Source organism: Cygnus olor, chromosome 1, assembly GCF_009769625.2.
Source record: "Cygnus olor isolate bCygOlo1 chromosome 1, bCygOlo1.pri.v2, whole genome shotgun sequence".
Lineage (NCBI taxonomy): Eukaryota > Metazoa > Chordata > Aves > Anseriformes > Anatidae > Cygnus > Cygnus olor.
The window spans coordinates 181638146-181657456 of NC_049169.1; the positions used below are offsets into that span (position 1 = coordinate 181638146).

Here is a 19311-nt window from a genome sequence, read left to right on the forward strand (position 1 = left end):
AGCCAGCATCTCAGCGCTTGGCTGCCGGAGTCAGACTCAGCAGTTGGAGCAGTTTTCTCAGGGGGTGACGTTTTCCAGCTGCTGCCGGAGCACAGGATCTGGCTCCGGGGGTGCTGAGAGTCGCCTCCTCCCCAGGAGCTGTTCCAGCACGCCGCGCCGCCGACCTGCAGCCCTGCGCAGGGTCAGTACCAGCTGCGTCTTCCCATTAACTGCCAGCTAGAAGTGCCTCTGAAAGCCTTTCAGAACACGTCCATGCTTGAGGACCAAAGCTAGTCAAACATAACTAGTCTTTAAATTGACTTAAATGAGCTGGAAGTCAGCCCTCTAAAGCAATTACTGCTTAGCGTACTTACCACCCCTGTGCTAAGGTAAACGTGGCTGTGTGAAGCGTGTTTGCCCTGAAGCAGTGATCTGTCAGCTTCAGAGCTACAGCACTACGAGATAGATTTACAGCCTTGGTGAGCCTCGGCGCAGGAGACCCCGGAGAAATGGGTGATCAAACGTAGAGCACAACAACATTCAGGAGTACATAATATAACTTTCAGTGGGAGTTACCTGAGCCTGATGGTAGCCTTCAGATCAAATTAGTACTTGGCTAGTGTGATTTTACACTATTTATTGAGATTAAAAAGGTTCTGGAACACTTAGGGGTTGCTGTAGGAGCTGTAGGGTCCTGCCCAAAACCCTTTGACTCCTTCATCTCCAGCACTGGAGGTAGGGCAGAGGAGGGGATGCCCTGCTCTCTTCTTTCTGCAGCCTCTTCTCAAGAGCCCCATTTACTGTCTGAGAGAGGAAAAAAAACCAAATCTTGCTGCTGACTGAAGGCAGTCCAACTGTAATGGCTCTGGACTGAAGAGGCTTTACATCACTCATGGCTGTGGGGGAACTGGACTGGGTGGCTGTTGTCTGAGTATGCCCTGTTGCCTGTAGCTGCTGCTCGATACTCCACTATCAGCTGGGTCCTTGGCTGCTCAGGGAGCTATCGAACCCCTAATGCTGGCCGTTTGGAGTAGCTGATTTCCAGCACGCAGAGGTGAGTTTCTCCTGGCTGTAATCTTTACCCTGCTTCCCTAGCCCTTCACCGGTGTGGTCTTGCTAGGACATGGGCTTTAGGAGCACATCTCGCTGGAGCACAGACCCATTGCGCGCTGGTGTTCATTTACAGTCATTGGGAATAAGTGAGAACAGGGTTTAACTGCTTGAAAAAGCAGAGGGACCAAATCAAATTTTACACTGACTATTCACATCTGCGTTGTCTTCAGGACAGCTTGAGCCATGGAAACCAAATTTACCTTGCAGACCTTCTAAACTACCCAGCAGGTGCAAAAACACCAGAGACAACAACAAAACAATGAAATTCTTGCATTACGAGTCTCCTCAAGATTTTCATCCTAACTTCTGATCAACTTCCTACTATTTAAAAACAGATACAAAGCATTAAGTCCTACTCAGATGCTTTTATTTCACAATTACGGCTATATAATACAAATTATATATTATTCTAAAAGCAAATAAATGGAAATGAACTACCAGTTTAAAACTTATTGTAATTCAGAAAAAAATAGACTTATCCTACAACATGGTAGTTACATTATTTGCATCAAGCTGATATTACTGTTCATTTTTAACTGCAGTTATTAACTTGTGGAAAATAAATTTTCAGTATTCTATTTCTTTCAGTTATTTATGTTGCTCTTTAGTTTCACTCAGAAGAGACAGCGAAAGAAGCGTGCCTTGTGTTTCAATCACTTTCCACTTTGTTTCCTCTTTACTGAATCAAAGTAGTCTGGTAAATGACACAAGAACGTACAAATGAATCACAACTGCATTTTTTGAACTCCTAAGAATATCTGTGCTCATCTTAAATTTAGTAAAATCTGTCTAATTTAAATCTGGGACTTAAATTTGGTTGGCAGCACTGCCTTTGATTGCATTAGCATGTTGCAGTGTGCTATATAAACGGATCTGCAGAGGGAAGCTGTTGGCAATGAAATGCAGTGTGAACGTTGTCCACGTTGTGGGGACTTGCTCCAAAGCAGCCTTGGAAGAAGCCTGACTTCGAAGTAGTCCGGATGGTTGTTAGCTGTTGGGGCGTATCCATCTTCTGGTGTGGTTTCACACACTCTAGGAGAGTTCTGCAATTGGCAATTGGTGACCTCAGTGAGAGTTACCTAAAAACGTGTTCCCAACCCAAATCAGAACACTAGTGAAGGCACAACAGGTGAAGTCTGACTCCTTATCACTTTGTTTTTCCATTCTTGTAACTCAGGCACTGGCTGTTACAATCAAGATGAGAAAGATTTAGCCCTTGAAGGGTACAGATAGCTAAAAGAACACTCTTGAGCATTCAGGGTCCAAGGTTTTCATAAGCACTCTACAACGAAGTCCCAAAAACTGCTAAAAAAGAAAGCCACGGTTATTTCAGGACTGAGATCCATATATTTTCCATTAGACTGTTGGCTGGCATTGCTCAAACAACTTGCAACTTTTGCCTCGGCTAGTAGAAACAGACGCAACTACAGTTACCACAGTGCAGTTTTGGCAATTGGCAGCGGCAGAGGGCTGGCTATTAATGTACACAATTCTTTACTTCCCAAAGCAGCAGATTTCAGCCGCCCTGACTGTTCTCACCATCTCCACTCTCACTGTCAACAAAGAACGGAGCCCGTATTTTCATGGCCACGTATTTGAGCGAGTACCACGTCCCGTGCCACGTAGACCAGATGATGCCATTGTCGTGGGATCCGTTGTACCTCCCTGTTTTGTAGTATCGTCCGTTGAGGTTTACGGCGTGGCACCTTGTAACAACACAGAGGAGGTAAAAAGGAGACTGTTTAGCATGGAAAGACGTTACGTCATGACAGCAAGGTATAATTTTCACACACCATACGTTTAGAAATACTAGGGGTGGGATTCATGGACAGGTCCAGACACCTAGATACATCCGTACTGAACTGGTTATGGTCCTACTATAGACTGTGAAGAACTGTTTAATACAATCCTTGGAGCCCAGAGGAGTATGGGGGTCATCCTAATGTAGACACCTATTCTGGTCAGACAATTCAACCTGTTGGCTACTTTGAGTGTACCAACCAGGGATGTGATTCAGATACCTAAACAGAGGTGTGTGATGTCATTTGGTAGCCTTCAGCTCAAGTATAAGCAGCTCAACATCAACACCTAAAAATGCAGATGTTTTTTAATGAAGTTGAATTTCACCATTGATGTACATGTTTGTAGGTCCACTGATTTTCACTTTGTTTGTGATCAGGACCTGGCCTAAACAAAGAAGAGGCTCATCCTGCCCTAAAGCAGAGGAAAAACTCCTGATAACGGGGTGTTTACATTCCCAGGTCTAGTGAACCCACAACCCTATTAGTTGATGTATGGGTCATGCCCAACCAGAAAATGTACAATCAGGAACAGTAAGGGGTAGCTCATCCCCTAGACAAGTTCCATAACAAAGAAATTCATTTGTGCACACTTCATCTTCCAGTGGCTATGACTTTTCTTTCTTGGAATATAATCCAAAGCACGTCCAAGGAACTTTCAATCAGGCTTTTTTCCTTCTGGGACACTTCTCCTTCACTTTTATTCTGGCCCATTTTCTTAAAATGAATGCAACTTACCTGCTTGACTTCATAAGGAAAGCAGCAGATTGCTTTCCTGATGGCCTGAACATGGCAGACTTAGCCATATGAGGTGATGTGCTCGCAGCAACCTCCGACTGCTGTAAGGCGTGTAAGGTGTCTCGGCTGTACAGCCACCCACACCCTATGCCTCTTCCCAAGGGCTGAGTTAGGATCAACCATTCTCCATACCTGTTAAACCACCAACCACCCTTGTTCTCCAACGCGCAGTTGCCTGCCAGGAATCGATCGTGATCCTTGTCAGATGTGGTGAATTGCATGCCTTTGTGAGAGGCTGACCACTGGTCTTCAAAATTGCTCCCACCAGACAGAGCGTCGCCGGCGTTACCGGAATAGGTGCCAAACCATAACCTGTAGTTGTCCTGCAACAGTATGTGAAACACGCCTTTGGTATCAGCTCTCATTTTTGAGATTTCCTCTGTCCATTGTATCCCCTGTCAAAGACATGACTGTTGAACTCACAGCTAACTTTTAGCTCCATGCTTTAATGGTACTCGTGTAGATCACCACTGGATTTAAACTTCCAAAAGTGGTTACCAATTACTACTGCTGCTTAAGAGGGCTTCAGGTTTTATTGTCTTTTAATACTCATTTGATACTCTACACAACAATCTGGAAGGCTTTCCCTGGCTTGTAGACAACACGTTGCAGGAAAATGTGCCAAGTAGATGCTCTCACAAACTGCTCGTGGTTCAACTAGGACAACTCCTGTAGGAATTTTGCTCCTCCAAGGCCTGGAAGCCATCTGATTTTTAGCTAAATGGTCCTGTTCTGGTGAGAATACTTAGTTCCAGTGTGCACGACTAGCAGATCTGAGAGACATTTGGTAAGAGAGGGATGATTACTTCTGTGGTGAGGACTTTTCCTGTTATTACATTCCACTTTTATAAAAAAGTAGTAAGGCTATTTTCAAACCTTTTCATAAGAAAACTCTAATTGCAGACTGAACACATTGGGGTGGTGAAGAAGTTGGAACTAGAACTGATCCATGCAGGGAATTTGAGCTATTTACAAATAGGGTTCAGAGATGCAATCCTACAAAGAACTGCCCCTGCACTGAGCAGGATGCCGTCTGTCTAAAGCTAGAAAGCAAATACATGAATGTGCCTGGCTTTCTCTGGACTTTCTCTGTGTGTACCACTTAGTGCTGCAGTTACCTCTCTTCAGGACAGGAACTTACAACTGCTCTTTCAAAGCTTTGATTAGAGTGCACGGTTTTCTTTTAAAGCAAAGTAGATGGGTTTTGTTTTAGTGTTGTTTTTTATGTGATAGCCTGGGACACTCTCCTGGGAAGCAGCAGAGCAGCGCCCAGTTTCCTTGCAGAGGTTCTAACCTGCACCTCCTCCCTCATGGAAGGCTGTTTTAACTGTGAGGCCAGAGGTAAGTGCACATGGGATCTCCCCACACCCTGTGGCAGAGAGCTGCCCGATGCTGTGCAGATGCAGGTGCCCCACCCTCAGAGATAAAACAAGCAAATCACCACTCTCTCCATTTCTTACCTGCTCATTGTTGAGCTGGAAATTTTCATAGACTGCATAACGTCTTTCCCCATGCCAGTCCATCAGGTCAATCTTTAATGAGCTCTCTCCTAAATAGAGTAGTGCCCTTTTAGATCAACTATCACATGCAAATTGGAAGGAAAAATGTGGAAGGAAAGTACTTGCACCTCTAGTGAGCAGGTCATAGATGTGGTCGTTGCCCAGCCAGTATTCATCATTCTTGCCTTGGAATTTTCCAAATCCCAGTTTGTAATCATCCCATTTCCTGAAGCAGATACAAATATCAATTTCGGCATGCACAGGTAACAGCAAGTGTCATAGAATCACAGAATGGTTTGGGTTGGAAGGGACCTTAAAAACCACCTAGCTCCAACCCCCTGCCATGGGCAGGGACACCTCCCACCAGACCAGGTTGCCCAAGGCCCCATCCAGCCTGGCCTTGAACACCTCCAGGGATGGGGCATCCACAGCTTCTCTGGGCAACCTGTGCCAGTGCCTCACCAGCCTCACAGTGAAGAATTTCTTCCTTATATCTAACCTAAACCTACCCTTTTTTTTCCCCTTGTCTTATCACTCCATCCCCTGACAAAGAGTCCCTCCCCACCTTTCCTGTAGGCCCCTTTAGGTACTGGAAGGCCGCAATGAGGTCTCCCTGGTGCCTTCCCTTCTCCATGCTGAACAACCCCAACTCCCTCAGCCTGTCTTCTTAAGAGAGGCACTCCAGCCCCCTGATCATCTTTGTGGCCCTCCTCTGGACTCATTCTAATATATCTATGTCCTTACTGTGCTGGGAGCCCCAGAGCTGAACACAGGGCTCCAGGTGGTGTCTCACGAGAGCAGAGCAGAGGGGGACAATCATCTCCCTTGCCCTGCTGGCCACACTTCCTTTGATGCAGCCCGGGATACGGTTGGCTTTCTGGGCTACAGGTGCACATTGCCAGCTCATGTTGAGCTTCTCATCAACCAACACCCCCAGGTCCTTCTCCTCAGAGCTGCTCTCAGTCCACCCAGCCTGTATTTGTGCTTGGGATTGCCCTGGCCCAGATGCAGGACCTTGCACTTGGCCTTATTGAACCTCATGAGGTTTGCAGTCCCACCTCTCAGGGCTGTCAAGGTCCCTCTGGATGGCATCCCTTCCCAACATGTCAACTGCACCACACAGCTTGGTGTCACTGGTAAATGTGCTGAGGGTGCACTCAGTTTCCCTGTCCAGGTTGCCAACAAAGATGTTTACCAGTGCCAGTCCCAATACTGACCCCTGAGAAACACCATTTTTTACTGTTCTCCACCTGGACATTGAACCATAGACCACAACCCTTTGAGTGTGACTGTCCAGCCAATTCCTTACTCACTAAGTGGTCCATCCATCAAATCCATGTCTCTCCAATTTAGCGACAAGGATGTCAAGGTGGACATTGTCAAATGCTTTGTACAAGTTTAGGTAGATGACTGGAGTCATCTCAGTTGCTCTTCCCCTAACCACCAATGCTATAACCCCATCACAAAAGGCCACCAGATCTGTCAGGCACAATCTACCCTTATTGAAGCCATGTGGGCTGTCACCAATCACCTCCTTATTTTCCATGTGCCTTAGAATGGTTTCCAGGAGGATCTGCTCTGTGATCTTGCCAGGCACAGAGGTGAGACTGACCACCCTGTAGTTCCCTGGGTCCTCCTTTTTTCCCTTTTCTAAAATGGGAGTTATGTTCCCCCTATTCCAGTCAGCAGGACCTTCCCCAGACTGCCACAACTTCTCAAATAGGATGTTTAGTGGCTGAGCAACTTCATCTGCCAGTTCCTTCAGGACCCGCAGATGTATCTCATCAGGTCCCATGGACTTGTGCACCTTCAGGTTCCTCAGATGGTCTTGAACCTCATCTTCTCCTACACTGGGGGGTTCATCATTCTTCCAGTCCCTGTCTTTGCCTTCTGGGGCCCGGGCCATGTGGCTGGAGCTTGTCAGGGAAGACTGAGGCAAAACAGTCATTAATTACCTCAACCTTCTCCATATCCCAGGTGACCAGGTCTTCTGTTTCCTTCCAGAGAGGGCCCACAATTTTCCTAGTCTTCCTTTTATCACCAATTCACCTACAGAACCCTTTCTTATTACCCTTGATGTCCCTGATCAAATTAATTCTAAATGGGCTTTGGCTTTCCTACCCTGACCCCTGGCTGTTTGGACAATATTTGTGTACCCCTCCCAGGTTATCTGTCCTTGCTTCCATTCTCTGTAGGCCTCCTTTTTCTGTTTAAGTTTGGGCAGGAGCTCCTTGTTCCATGCAGGTGTCCTGGTGTTCTTGCCTGACTTCCTCTTTGTTGGGATACATCGCTCCTGAATTTGAAGGATGTGATCCTTGAATATTAACCAGCTTTTGTGGGCATCTCTTCCCACCAGGGCTTTGTCCCAGGGTACACTACAAAGCAGATCCCTGAAGAGGGCAATGTCTGCTCTCTCAAAGTCCAGAGCAGCGAGCTTGCTGTGCTCCCACCATGCTGCTCTCTGAATGCAAAATGGCACAGTTTCATGACCACTACAACCAACGCTGCCCTTGAGTTTCACATTCCCCACCAGCCCCTCCTTGTTGGTGAGAATGAAGTCCAGCACAGCACCTCTCCTCGTTGGCTCCTCTATCAATTGGAGAAGGGAGTTGTCATCAATGCATTCCTGGAACCTCCTGAATTGCCAGGATTAAATGTCAGTTTGTGACACTTAACTGTGGTAACAAGTAAATCTTCAGCTGCATCTTTAGGTCCTTTTAGAAAAGTATCTCATTCAGCACAAGCTGAGCTGAGATTTGTCACTCTGCCTCAGGAATATGTATGACACATCTTACTCCCTCGCCTGCTAACCCTGTGCACACATATATTGGAATCAATCCTTCACACTGCCAGATACAGTGTCTGCAGAGTGAAGTTGTAAGTTAGATGGAAGAGGAAAGCGGTAGCTGTCATATTTGTCTTCAGCAAAGCATCTGATATCGTTCTTCAGAAGGTCATAATTCATCTTCACTCCTGACTGGAAATTAATGTTGCAGTCTAAAATATACTACAGTCTTAGATGCATGAAGTGAAGTAGTGAAGAATCAGAAAATGAACAGAACCTGCAAACAAAAGCTTCCAGATGAAGCTGAAAGGAAAATATCTGGGTCTGCTTTGTGTTCCTGTTCCACTTAAATCTATTTTTAATTCATTGACCACTCTCACCTCTGCTTCTTTGCAGTATCACTGTCTGCATGTGCCAACTTGTCCTTTAAAGATGCATACTTACTTTTCATCACAATTTTCTGGCTTCATAGTTCTAAGAGAAATCTCATGTTGTTCCTTTCTCCTCACCATTTCATTATCTTAAAATCTCCTCTGATATTTATGGGCTATCTTTGATATAAACCTATATGTCCTGCATATTGATATTTCCAGTTTTAGTAACCCTGTGTTTATTCCCTCTCTCAGGTTGTTAGTAGGGATTTTAATTCTGCCTGACCTACTTACCAGTCAATGCTACTCTTCAGGATGATTTTCATTGGCATAAATTCACCTTTGCTGAGAGCTGAACTACCACGGCTAGAGAGCTACCACTCTCTGGGCAAGCTAGGTTAGAGCCAGACAGTTGAGGTAGCTTTGCAATGAATTGCACTCTATTTAAGAGATGGTGGACACACCCTACAAGTGTGTGTGCTGCAACAGTGAATTAATCTGCAGGGGGACATTTCTTCTTCATAGTGCCAGTAGAGCATCTCACCTCCTAGAGATTTCCAGGAGGAAATAATTTCTCTGGGCTTTTGCATAAAGAAAGGTTGATTTGGACCCGTAGTTTTGCATCTTTGTGAATGATCTGAATATGAAAATAAATTTTACTTCGTGCTGAACATGATTCCTGATATGAGAACAGATAAAACATTAAGTGGGCCTCAGCCTATTTGCTGACACAGTTATCTGCCAATTTAGAGGCTTTGGCAGACAGTTGTCTCCTATCATGACAAAATAGCCTAGATACCAGGAAAAAATTCTTTACCATGAGGTTCGTCAAACACTGCAACAGGCTTCCTAGCGAGGTAGTTGATGCCCAATGTGTGTCACCATTCAAGAGGCATTTGGATAATGTCCTTTATAACACACTTTAATTTTGGTTAGCCCCAAGGCAGTCAGGAAGTTGGACTCAATGATCTTGTTAGGTCCCTTCCAACTGAACTATTCTGTTCTGTACAAACAAATATGCACTCACATACACACCTACTCAAATGCAGGCAAGCCATGCAGAAGGCATTATAAATCCATCCTGAAAATGGCCTCCTGCTACCAACGCGTACCCACACTTTGCCCTAATGCAAACAGTTACCATAGTTAAAGTCTTGTCTTGCATATCCTGCTTCTTGAACTTCGGGTTTTGCCACCAGCAGGGCCGAGTGTGGGAGCTGGAGGCCTCACTGAGGGCCCTGTTGATGCAACCACGAGGCACCCACCTGTTGAAATTCTCTTTGCCGTTACTCCGCCGCTGAATTACGGTCCACCCACCACCATCAGACATGTCACAGTACACCAGGAAAGGCTCTCGATCTGCTCTGGGCCTGATCCGGTAGTAGCCGTTTTTGGTCTTCTTCCTATTATACACCGCAGAGCAGTCTGGGCAGAACGGTATCAGCTCGTTAGATGGGGGAAAGCAAAGGGCTATGTGCAGACAAGAGAAGACATGGTTCAGAGGCCGTACACAGACACTTGGCCAGTCTGTGTAAAGCTCAGTAAGCCCAGCAGGGCCAGAGCAAATGGGTCAGAAATATATTAATAAACTGATGTGTTTGCATTGCAGCTGGGCCTGGCGTTGAGCAGCAAGGCTTCAGAGCCTTTACAGCCCCCTGAGAGGGTCATTCCCAAATGATCAGTGGGACGGGACAGATGCAGCTCAGACGTGAGCACTGTGGGACCAGGGCTGGCTCTGTCAGCAAGTGCCAGGCAGAGACCAAGGGATGGCAAGGGGGTTAGCTAGGCCCAACTGCTCTGAATGTCTCAGACTCAGGGAATGGTGCAGACCTTAATATCATTTGCAGTGAAGCTAATTTCCATGTGGAAGATTACCTCAGCTGTACTTTGGACTGGACTGGGGGGCCTGAAGTTTCTAAAACCAGAGGCTAAGTACCGTGACTGGCTCTAGCGAGGCTTCATACTTTCAATGTAATGCTCATCAAGGACAAAATCTTGGCCACAGCCCACGACTCCAGTCGTACAGTATTATCGAAGTGACAGCAAGGAACAGAGCATGCACGTGTGCTGCTGCACAGCAGAAGTGATGGAAGAGCTGAAGAACAGGGAAGCTGGATTCCTCCCAACAGGTTTCAGTGCCTGCAGCTGAGCCGTGCACTTTGGGCTCCCAAAGTCACTGGGGGAAAATGAGCTCTTCAAGAGCAAGACCCATCTTTTCCTACAGCAGACGTCTAAGGCAGGTCTGACGGAAAAGAGCTGAGAGGTGCCTTTTCCTCTCTGCACCGGAGTCTTGGGATACAAGCCCAGCTGCAGATGTCTGCGTTGTACCTGGGTGGTAGCTGCCTAAATCTGGGCCAGCTGACTGCAGCCCCAGGGGAAGTCTGCTGGTACCAAGGCCACCAGTCTGCCCTTCCCCTTCCCATGTATCTGACTGCATTTTAAGACTATCTGCTTTAAAGGTTAAATAATTTTTCAGCAGAAATAAAATATGACACGTGGCACTGAAAGAAGAACTGAACATTTCTGCAAGCTGAAGTTTCCACATATGCTACTGCAAAATGTACCTTGGTCATAGACTATCAAATTTCCACTGGTTGTGGGTAAAAGCGTCTCACGCTGCATGCTCCTGTTGCTTGAGAACAGACTGCTTTTCGTTTTATGGTAAGTGTTCTCCAGAATGTCCTTCAGCTGCAGTTCATATAGGAAAAGCAAATCTTGAAGCTGTTTTAACCTTTGTCTTAATTTATTGTTGTCTAGGAGGCAAATATCTTTATCCTATGTAGAAGAAAAAAAAAAAAAGAAAGAAAGAACAGAAAGCACACTTCAATCACTGGTAAGAACAGAGGGGCAGTGAGAGAATGAGTGTCTCCTCTACCGAGGATCAAGACGATTCAGTTGTAGCCCCTCCCTACGGTACATGAATCTTGCAGCATGGGCTGTTGAGTTGAACCCAGTGGAAAAGTTTTTTGTTTTTTTTTTTTTTACAATGGTCTTGCCACCGATCTGAGCATTGCAGAATATCGTCAGATACGCAGAAAATTACTTGGGACAAAAGTCATTCAGCTTGAACTTGCCGAGGCGATCGGCTCCGGGGCAGACACATTCTGCAGCGAAGCGGGGGATCGGGACAGGCAGGGCTTTTTTTTCCGGCATCGAGGCCGCTCGAGGGAGCCGCCAGGACCCGGCAGCCCTCGCGAGGGAGGCTGACGAGGCGTAGGCGGAGCCAGCAGCGCCCCCTCCCCGGCCGTTCAAAAGCAGCCCCTAGGGAGCGCGGCGACCAGGGCGGGGCGCGGCAGCTTGCGCGGCAGTGCGCGCAGGGAGGGCAGAGACCGCAGAACGTTCCCCCCGCCCATAAGAACAACACCTTTAACGGCTGTCGACCGCTAACTAGGCTGCAATGGCCTACACCAGGCAGAGCGCTCTCTCTAGAAAGTCTGTAACCACCCAGACTGACCGCCTGCTCAACAATGCGGCAGTTCAGGTCTCCGGATGCAGGGAGTGTCTGAGCCTGTTGCTGCCGTCTGAGGGAGGCAGAGGCACCGTGTGTGTGAGGTGCGAGCAGGTGGACGACCTGGTCCGCCTGGTGTCAGAGCTCAGGAAGGAGGTGGAGAGGTTGAGGGCTATCAGGGAGTGTGAGCGGGAGATAGACTGGTGGAGCGACTCCCTGCAGGGCTTGAAGGAGAGGTACCGGGGTGAGACACCCCAAATGGGGGTGGACCCCCTGCCCTGTCACTGTTGGGCAGAGGGAGGCGACCTTGGAGTTGAGGAGGAATGGAGACAGGTCCCTGCTCGACCTTGCAGGCAACGCACCCCCCCACTGGCCCCTCTTTCCCAGGTGCCCTTACATAACAGATTTGAGGCCCTGGAGCTTGAGAGACCGGTGGGTGAAGATGATGTAGAAAGTCTACCCAGGAGGATACCTAGGGTGAGGAGGTTGACTCCACGCCTCAAGACTGCCTCCACCGAGAAAGACAGAAGGGTAATCGTTGTAGGTGACTCCCTTCTCAGGGGAACAGAGGGCCCTATTTGTCGACCTGACCCTACCCATAGGGAAGTCTGCTGCCTCCCTGGGGCCAGGGTCAGGGATGTTGCCAGAAAGCTTCCCAACCTGGTTCGCCCCTCTGACTACTACCCTCTTTTGATAGTCCTGGCTGGCAGTGATGATACTGAAGAGAGAAGCCTGAAGGCTATCAAACGGGACTTTAGGGGACTGGGACGGTTAGTGGATGGAGCGGGAGTACAGGTGGTGTTTTCGTCCATCCCTGCAGTGGCAGGGAGGGGTACCGAGAGGACACGGAAAGCCCACCTGATTAACATGTGGCTCAGAGGCTGGTGCCAACACAGAAATTTTGGGTTTTTTGACCATGGGGCGCTTTACTTGGCACCCGGCCTGGTGACTACAGACGGGTCCCTATCTCTAAGGGGAAAACGGATCCTAGCCCAGGAGCTGGCAGGGCTCGTTGAGAGGGCTTTAAACTAGGAAAGAAGGGGGACAGGGATGAAATAAGGCTTGTTGGAGCTGTACCAGGGGGAACAATGGTAAAGCTGGGGAAGAAGGCAATGGCCCAACTGAAGTGCATCTATACTAATGCACGCAGCATGGGTAACAAACAAGAGGAGCTGGAAGCCATCATGCAGCAGGAAGGCTATGACTTGGTTGCCATCACTGAAACGTGGTGGGACCACTCTCATGACTGGAGTGCTGCAATGCCTGACTATAGGCTCTTCAGGAGGGACAGGCAGCACAGAAGGGGTGGTGGTGTGGCTCTCTATATTAGAGAGTGTTTTGATGTTGTGGAACTTGAGGCTGGGAATGATAAGGTTGAGTCTCTATGGGTTAGGATCAGCGGGAAGGCCAACAAGGCAAGCATCCTGGTGGGGGTCTGTTATAGACCACCGAACCAGGATGAGGAGATAGATGAGGAGTTCTACAGGCAGCTGGCAGAAGCCGCGAAATCGTCAGCGCTTGTTCTCGTGGGGGACTTCAACTTCCCAGACATATCCTGGAAGCACAACACAGCCCAGAGAAAGCAGTCTAGGAGGTTTCTGGAGAGCGTGGAAGATAGCTTCCTGATGCAGCTGGTTAGAGAGCCTACCAGGGGAGGTGCCCCGCTAGACCTTCTGTCCACAAACAGTGACGGACTGGTGGGAGATGTGGTGGTCGAGAGCTGTCTTGGGCAGAGTGACCACAAAATGGTTCAGTTCTCTATTCTTGGTGAAGTCAGGAAGGGGACCAGTAAAACCGCTGTCTTGGACTTCCGGAGTGCTGACTTTGAGCTGTTCAGGACACTGGTTGGCAGAGTCCCTTGGGAGGTGGTTCTGAAGGGCAGAGGAGTCCAGGAAGGCTGGGCACTCTTCAAGAAGGAAATCTTAATGGCTCAGGAGCGGTCTGTCCCCACGTGCCCAAAAACGAGCCGGCGCAGAACTAGACCGGCCTGGCTGAACAGAGAGTTGTGGCTCGAGCTTAGGAGAAAAAGGAGGGTTTATAATCTTTGGAAAAGAGGGCGGGCTACTCAAGAGGACTATAAGGATGTTGCGAGGCTGTGCAGGGACAAAATTAGAAAGGCCAAATCTCATCTGGAGCTCAATCTGGCTACTGCCGTTAAAGATAACAAAAAAAGTTTTTACAAATACATCAACACAAAAAGGAGGACTAAGGAGAATCTCCATCCTTTACTGGATGCGGGGGGAAACTTAATTACAAAAGATAAGGAAAAGGCTGAGGTACTCAATGCCTTCTTTGCCTCAGTCTTTAGTGGCAAGACCGGTTGTTCTCTGGATACCCGGTACCCTGAGCTGGTGGAAGGGGATGGGGAACAGGATGTGGCCCTCACTGTCCACGAGGAAATGGTTGGCAACCTGTTACAGCACTTGGATGTATGCAAGTCGATGAGGCCAGATGGGATCCACCCGAGGGTACTGAGCGAACTGGCGGAGGAGCTGGCCAAGCCGCTTTCCATCATTTATTGGCAGTCCTGGCTATCAGGAGAGGTCCCAGTCGACTGGCGGCTAGCAAACGTGACGCCCATCTACAAGAAGGGTCAGAGGGTAGACCTGGGAAACTATAGGCCTGTTAGTTTGACCTCAGTGCCAGGGAAGCTCATGGAGCAGATTATCATCAGAGTGTCATCACGCGGCACTTGAAGGGCAACCAGGCGATCAGGCCCAGTCAGCATGGGTTTATGAAAGGTAGGTCCTGCTTGACGAACCTGATCTCCTTCTATGACCAAGTGACGCGCTTGGTGGATGAGGGGAAGGCTGTGGATGTGGTCTACCTTGACTTCAGTAAGGCTTTTGACACCGTTTCCCACAACATTCTCCTCAAGAAACTGGCTGCTCGCGGCTTGGACTGGCGTACGCTTCGTTGGGTTAAAAACTGGCTGGATGGCCGGGCCCGAAGAGCTGTGGTGAATGGAGCCAAATCCAGCTGGAGGCCGGTCACTAGTGGAGTCCCCCAGGGCTCAGTACTGGGGCCAGTCCTCTTTAATATCTTTATTGATGACCTGGATGAGGGGATCGAGTGCACCCTCAGTAAGTTTGCAGATGACACCAAGTTAGGTGCGTGTGTCGATCTGCTTGAGGGTAGGAAGGCTCTGCAGGAGGATCTGCATAGGTTGGACCGATGGGCTGAGGTCAACTATATGAGGTTCAACAAGGCCAAGTGCCGGGTCCTGCATCTGGGGCACAACAACCCCAAGCAGCGCTACAGGCTGGGAGATGAGTGGTTGGAAAGCTGCCTGGCAGAGAAGGACCTGGGAGTATTGGTTGATAGGCAGCTGAATATGAGCCAGCAGTGTGCTCAGGTGGCCAAGAAGGCCAACAGCATCCTGGCTTGTATAAGAAGCAGCGTGGTCAGCAGGTCTAGGGAAGTGATTGTCCGCCTGTACTTGGCTCTGGTGAGGCCGCACCTCGAGTACTGTGTTCAGTTTTGGGCCCCTCACTACAAGAAGGACATGGAGGTGCTCGAGAGAGTCCAGAGAAGGGCAACGAGGCTGGTGAGGGGTCTGGAGAACAAGTCTTACGAGGAGCGGCTGAGGGAGCTGGGGTTGTTTAGCCTGGAAAAGAGGAGGCTCAGGGGAGACCTCATCGCTCTCTACAGGTACCTTAAAGGAGGCTGTAGAGAGGTGGGGGTTGGTCTATTCTCCCACGTGCCTGGTGACAGGACGAGGGGGAATGGGCGAAAGTTGCACCAGAGGAGGTTTAGGGTGGATATTAGGAAGAACTTCTTTACTGAAAGGGTTGTTAGGCATTGGAATGGGCTGCCCAGGGAAGTGGTTGAGTCGCCATCCCTGGAGGTCTTTAAAAGACATTTAGATGTAGAGCTTAGTGATATGGTTTAGTGGAGGTCTTGTCAGTGTTAGGTCAGAGGTTGGACTAGATGATCTTGGAGGTCTCTTCCAACCTAGACGATTCTGTGATTACCATTTAATGAAATCAAAGGGAGTTTTGCAGACTATGAAACTGCTCAGGGAAATCAGAGGGGAAAAACCTGGTTCTTGCACTGCAGCCAGGCCAAACCAGTGAGGTTACAGAAACATCTTGTAAAACTGGAAGATAAAAGAGCTGAAAAGCAGTGAGCCTACTGGGATCAGTGGAGTAATTTCAGAGCTGCATTACTATAACCAAGACCAGAGTCTGGCTCAGGCTGGCTGGGATAAACATTTTCAGCAACAACCTAGTCTGTGGCTGATATTACTCCGTAAGTAACATCAACAAAACAGAGCAAAATCTCCTCCAAGATAACCAAGAAATGGCATGCACAAGAATTACTTGCTGTTTTTGCTCTGAGCAAACTGACTTGAGCGATACCAGAGCAAGACCAGTTCTAGGCATAAGAGAAACAAGCAATTGCCCAGGACAGCAGGCTGCTGAGCGTGCTAAAACACAATTGCCGAGCTGCCTGCTCCTTTCCTCAGCCTGTTTGTTTTCCTACACAGAGGAGGATTTCCAGGTTGGAAGCACATGGGAACCTGCTGCAGACAGCCCCAAGCTCACCTAGCTCTCTTTGCCAAGCTCTGTACCTCCTTGAGTTGGCCCACGAGTAATTTGCTCATCACATGAAAACAGATTGCCTCAGACTATGACTAGCTCCTCTTTCCCCTTTCCCTGCTTTTTGAATTGCAGTGAATAAAAAGAAGGCAGTTTTCCCTGAAGAAATGGAGTGGAGTATTTTTTTACTGGCCATAAAATCAAATATATTTTTAAAGGCTTTTTTGATGTTGTTTTTAATTCTTGGCACTGTCAGTCCAGCCATGTGGAGAGTTGCCCAGCCCATAATGCTGTGAAAACCCTATGTTATTAGGACCAAAAGAGTAACCTTCCTTTAGCCACAGGCAGCTCTTTGCTCTGCTCTTGCAGGCCCACGTCTTTTGTAGGGGAGCACCTACCTCTACATAACTGGAAATGATAACCCACTGGCACGCCGCAGAGAAGCTGTACAGACTCTAGCTGAGAGATACGCACCGAAAACCTGTGTGCAGGTGAGCCAAAGCTGACCAGAAGGAGCAGCAGCCACCAGGGCGTCAGCAGACCCATTTCTTATTGCCTGAAAAGAAGCATTGACAAACTGCACTGGCGGCTTCTTACCCCCCCATCACAATCACATTTAATTCTCCAGGATTCATGAAGGGGGTGGCTTGAAACTACAGGCAGGAAAAAATAGGGAGAAAAATGCATATTAGCAAGAGGCTGAAGCACCAGTGCGGTGTGCTGACGCAGGGACCTAGGCTTTGGTCCAAGCTCCCCCTTCCCTGGAGGAATAAACACTTGGTGCAGCTCTCCAGCAGCCTCTGCCCCCTCTCCCAAGTGCCCACGCACACGGGAAGTTACTTAGCAAAAACGCCTCCTTGGAGTACTCCTTGCCAAAGCAGTTGGCCAAAATCTCATCGTTCTTATTTGAGCTCCCCAAAGTTGACAGGAATTTTGCCTCCTGGTTTAGTGAGCATAGGCATTGCCCCTCTGTGGTCCACGGAGCGCTCTGTCAGTACGGGAGCTGCAGAGTGGGCACAGAGCGGGTGTGGGAGTTTTGCTCAGATTTCAGTAGAAAAATTGAAAAAAAAAATCTTTGCTGCTGGCCTGCCCCAGCACACAGACAGGGCTTCAGCCTGAGAGGCTCAGCTAGAAAAATGCTAAGCGGCCACCACTGGGAAGATGCAGCTGAATGCAAGTGAACAGTACAAATTGTTCGCAGTATATTGCTGTAAAAAATATATCAGAAAGAATAAAAGAGCCTGAAAAACAGGATAAAACAACTCCCCCACTTCACATCTGGAAGTGCTGCAGAAACTTGGCTACCCAGATCTATGTTCCCAGTGGCTTGCTTAGTTTCAGCTACGACTCTAGGAGCATCACCGCAGCTGCTTATGGAGCTGGCAGAGCTGCCGTGGCAGGGGAGCTGCCTGAACAGCCAGGCAGGCCAGGGCCCAGAGCAAACACAGAGAAGAAATGCGCTGTGGAAGTCACTGATAAAAGATATTGCACAGGTTTTCACTCCAGCACGTGGCATTTTTTTTTTCAGATGGTAGAGAAAAGAGTATTATAGCATGGTTCACCCAGCCCACGACCACTGGTACTTCTCATTTACGCTGCCCTGCAGCGGGGTGCTGGTGCTGTGGTCAGAATCAGGCCCAATGCAGAGAATGTGCGTGGAGGCAAAAAGCTAACAGGAAGGATGGATGTGAGCAACGGCTCCTGAAAAATAGATAGTGAAGACCGGAGGGGAAAAAAAGCAACTTTGTCTATGCCTTTATCAACATATATTAAATCCACATACCTGTAACTCGCCTTTCCTTCAGACCTCCTTCTGATAAGATTATCTCCCTTAAAAGTCAACTGCAAAAGAAAGTGGTAATAAACCTGGCTGTATTTCTAGAGGTTGAATAGATTTTTCCTTTCCAGATGGCCCACATCAAGGGCTCAGAGGGACATTTCAGTGCACTAGGCAGTTCCACACAAAATACACTCGCAGTTTTACCCAAACCCTTATTTATCTGCTGTTACCCAATACTCATCCTGCTGCTTTGCAGTAAGAATAAGCAACAGTTACGTTTTTATCAGCGGTGCTCTCCAAAATAGAGGACTCTGCTGGTTGTGCACCATCACCCACCTTATTTGACTGTGAAGCTCAACCAAGACTGACTTGATTAAGTGTTTATATGAATCACTCAGACTAATGCTCCCTGTGGGAGTTTTATCTCACATTTAATACAGCCAGGCTCGTTTCAATAAGTCTTGCAAGGTGGAATGAACACAACTTTTGTGTTCAGTGTTTCTTTTGCCATTTAATCAGGTTTATATGTAAAAGCACAGTACAGCTGTAATGCCAAAAGAGCTGAAAATTTGAACCAAGAAGTGAACATGGGAATATTAAGCAAGATTTGCTATTAGACTGAAATCTCGGAAGGTTTGCAGTTGCGTAACTCTCCTCAGAGGTGGATCATTAGATTTGCTAGTTAACATAAACAAGGACATTTGTGAAAGTGCGGAAAAAAAACCAACAAAACACAACAACAGATGGGTGCCTCCCTTTGTGTTATGGATAAGGAATTATGGATTATTTTAAAGACAATGCTCCTTTTTACAGAGCTGTGGTCAGAGGAGAGACTGTGGGGCCAAAAAGCAAGGCGTGTAAGCCCATCAGAAACTTCTGTTTTACTCCTGAGTAAAGGAGGACTGCACAGCTATTACAAAGTACAGCAATGCTGTTTATTTCTTAAAAACTGCATTCCTCTTCTCCCTCAAGAGCAGCTGACCCATTTCACTGCCAAAGGATTATGTAAACAGTGCTTTTCTTCTCACTTGTTCTCTACCCCTGTTTTGAGGCGGGTTTTGGAAGCTGTTTTGGAAGCCCCCGAGCACACAGGAGCTGTGCGCTGTTTCCTGGGGCTGTGTCGTTTAGCTCTTCTTGTGCTTTCCATCCACAATGCCTGCTTTCTCAGCTTGAGCAAGCCAGACAGTACTTGAGATGC

General features: G+C 48.0%; 1 protein-coding gene across 1 annotated transcript; it reads right to left on the minus strand.

Moving 5' to 3' along the window:
* Positions 1-936: 936 nt before the first annotated feature.
* Positions 937-18605, minus strand: LOC121062812 (fibrinogen-like protein 1). The gene is made up of 9 exons (XM_040543079.1): positions 18450-18605; positions 18117-18175; positions 16808-16889; positions 10909-11119; positions 9610-9769; positions 5317-5414; positions 5150-5238; positions 3822-4012; positions 937-2798 (listed from the first exon to the last, which is right to left on the minus strand). Exons 3-9 carry the CDS (start codon positions 16877-16879, stop codon positions 2609-2611), a joined length of 1011 nt encoding a protein of 336 aa, XP_040399013.1. The 5' UTR covers positions 16880-16889; positions 18117-18175; positions 18450-18605; the 3' UTR covers positions 937-2608.
* Positions 18606-19311: the final 706 nt, after the last annotated feature.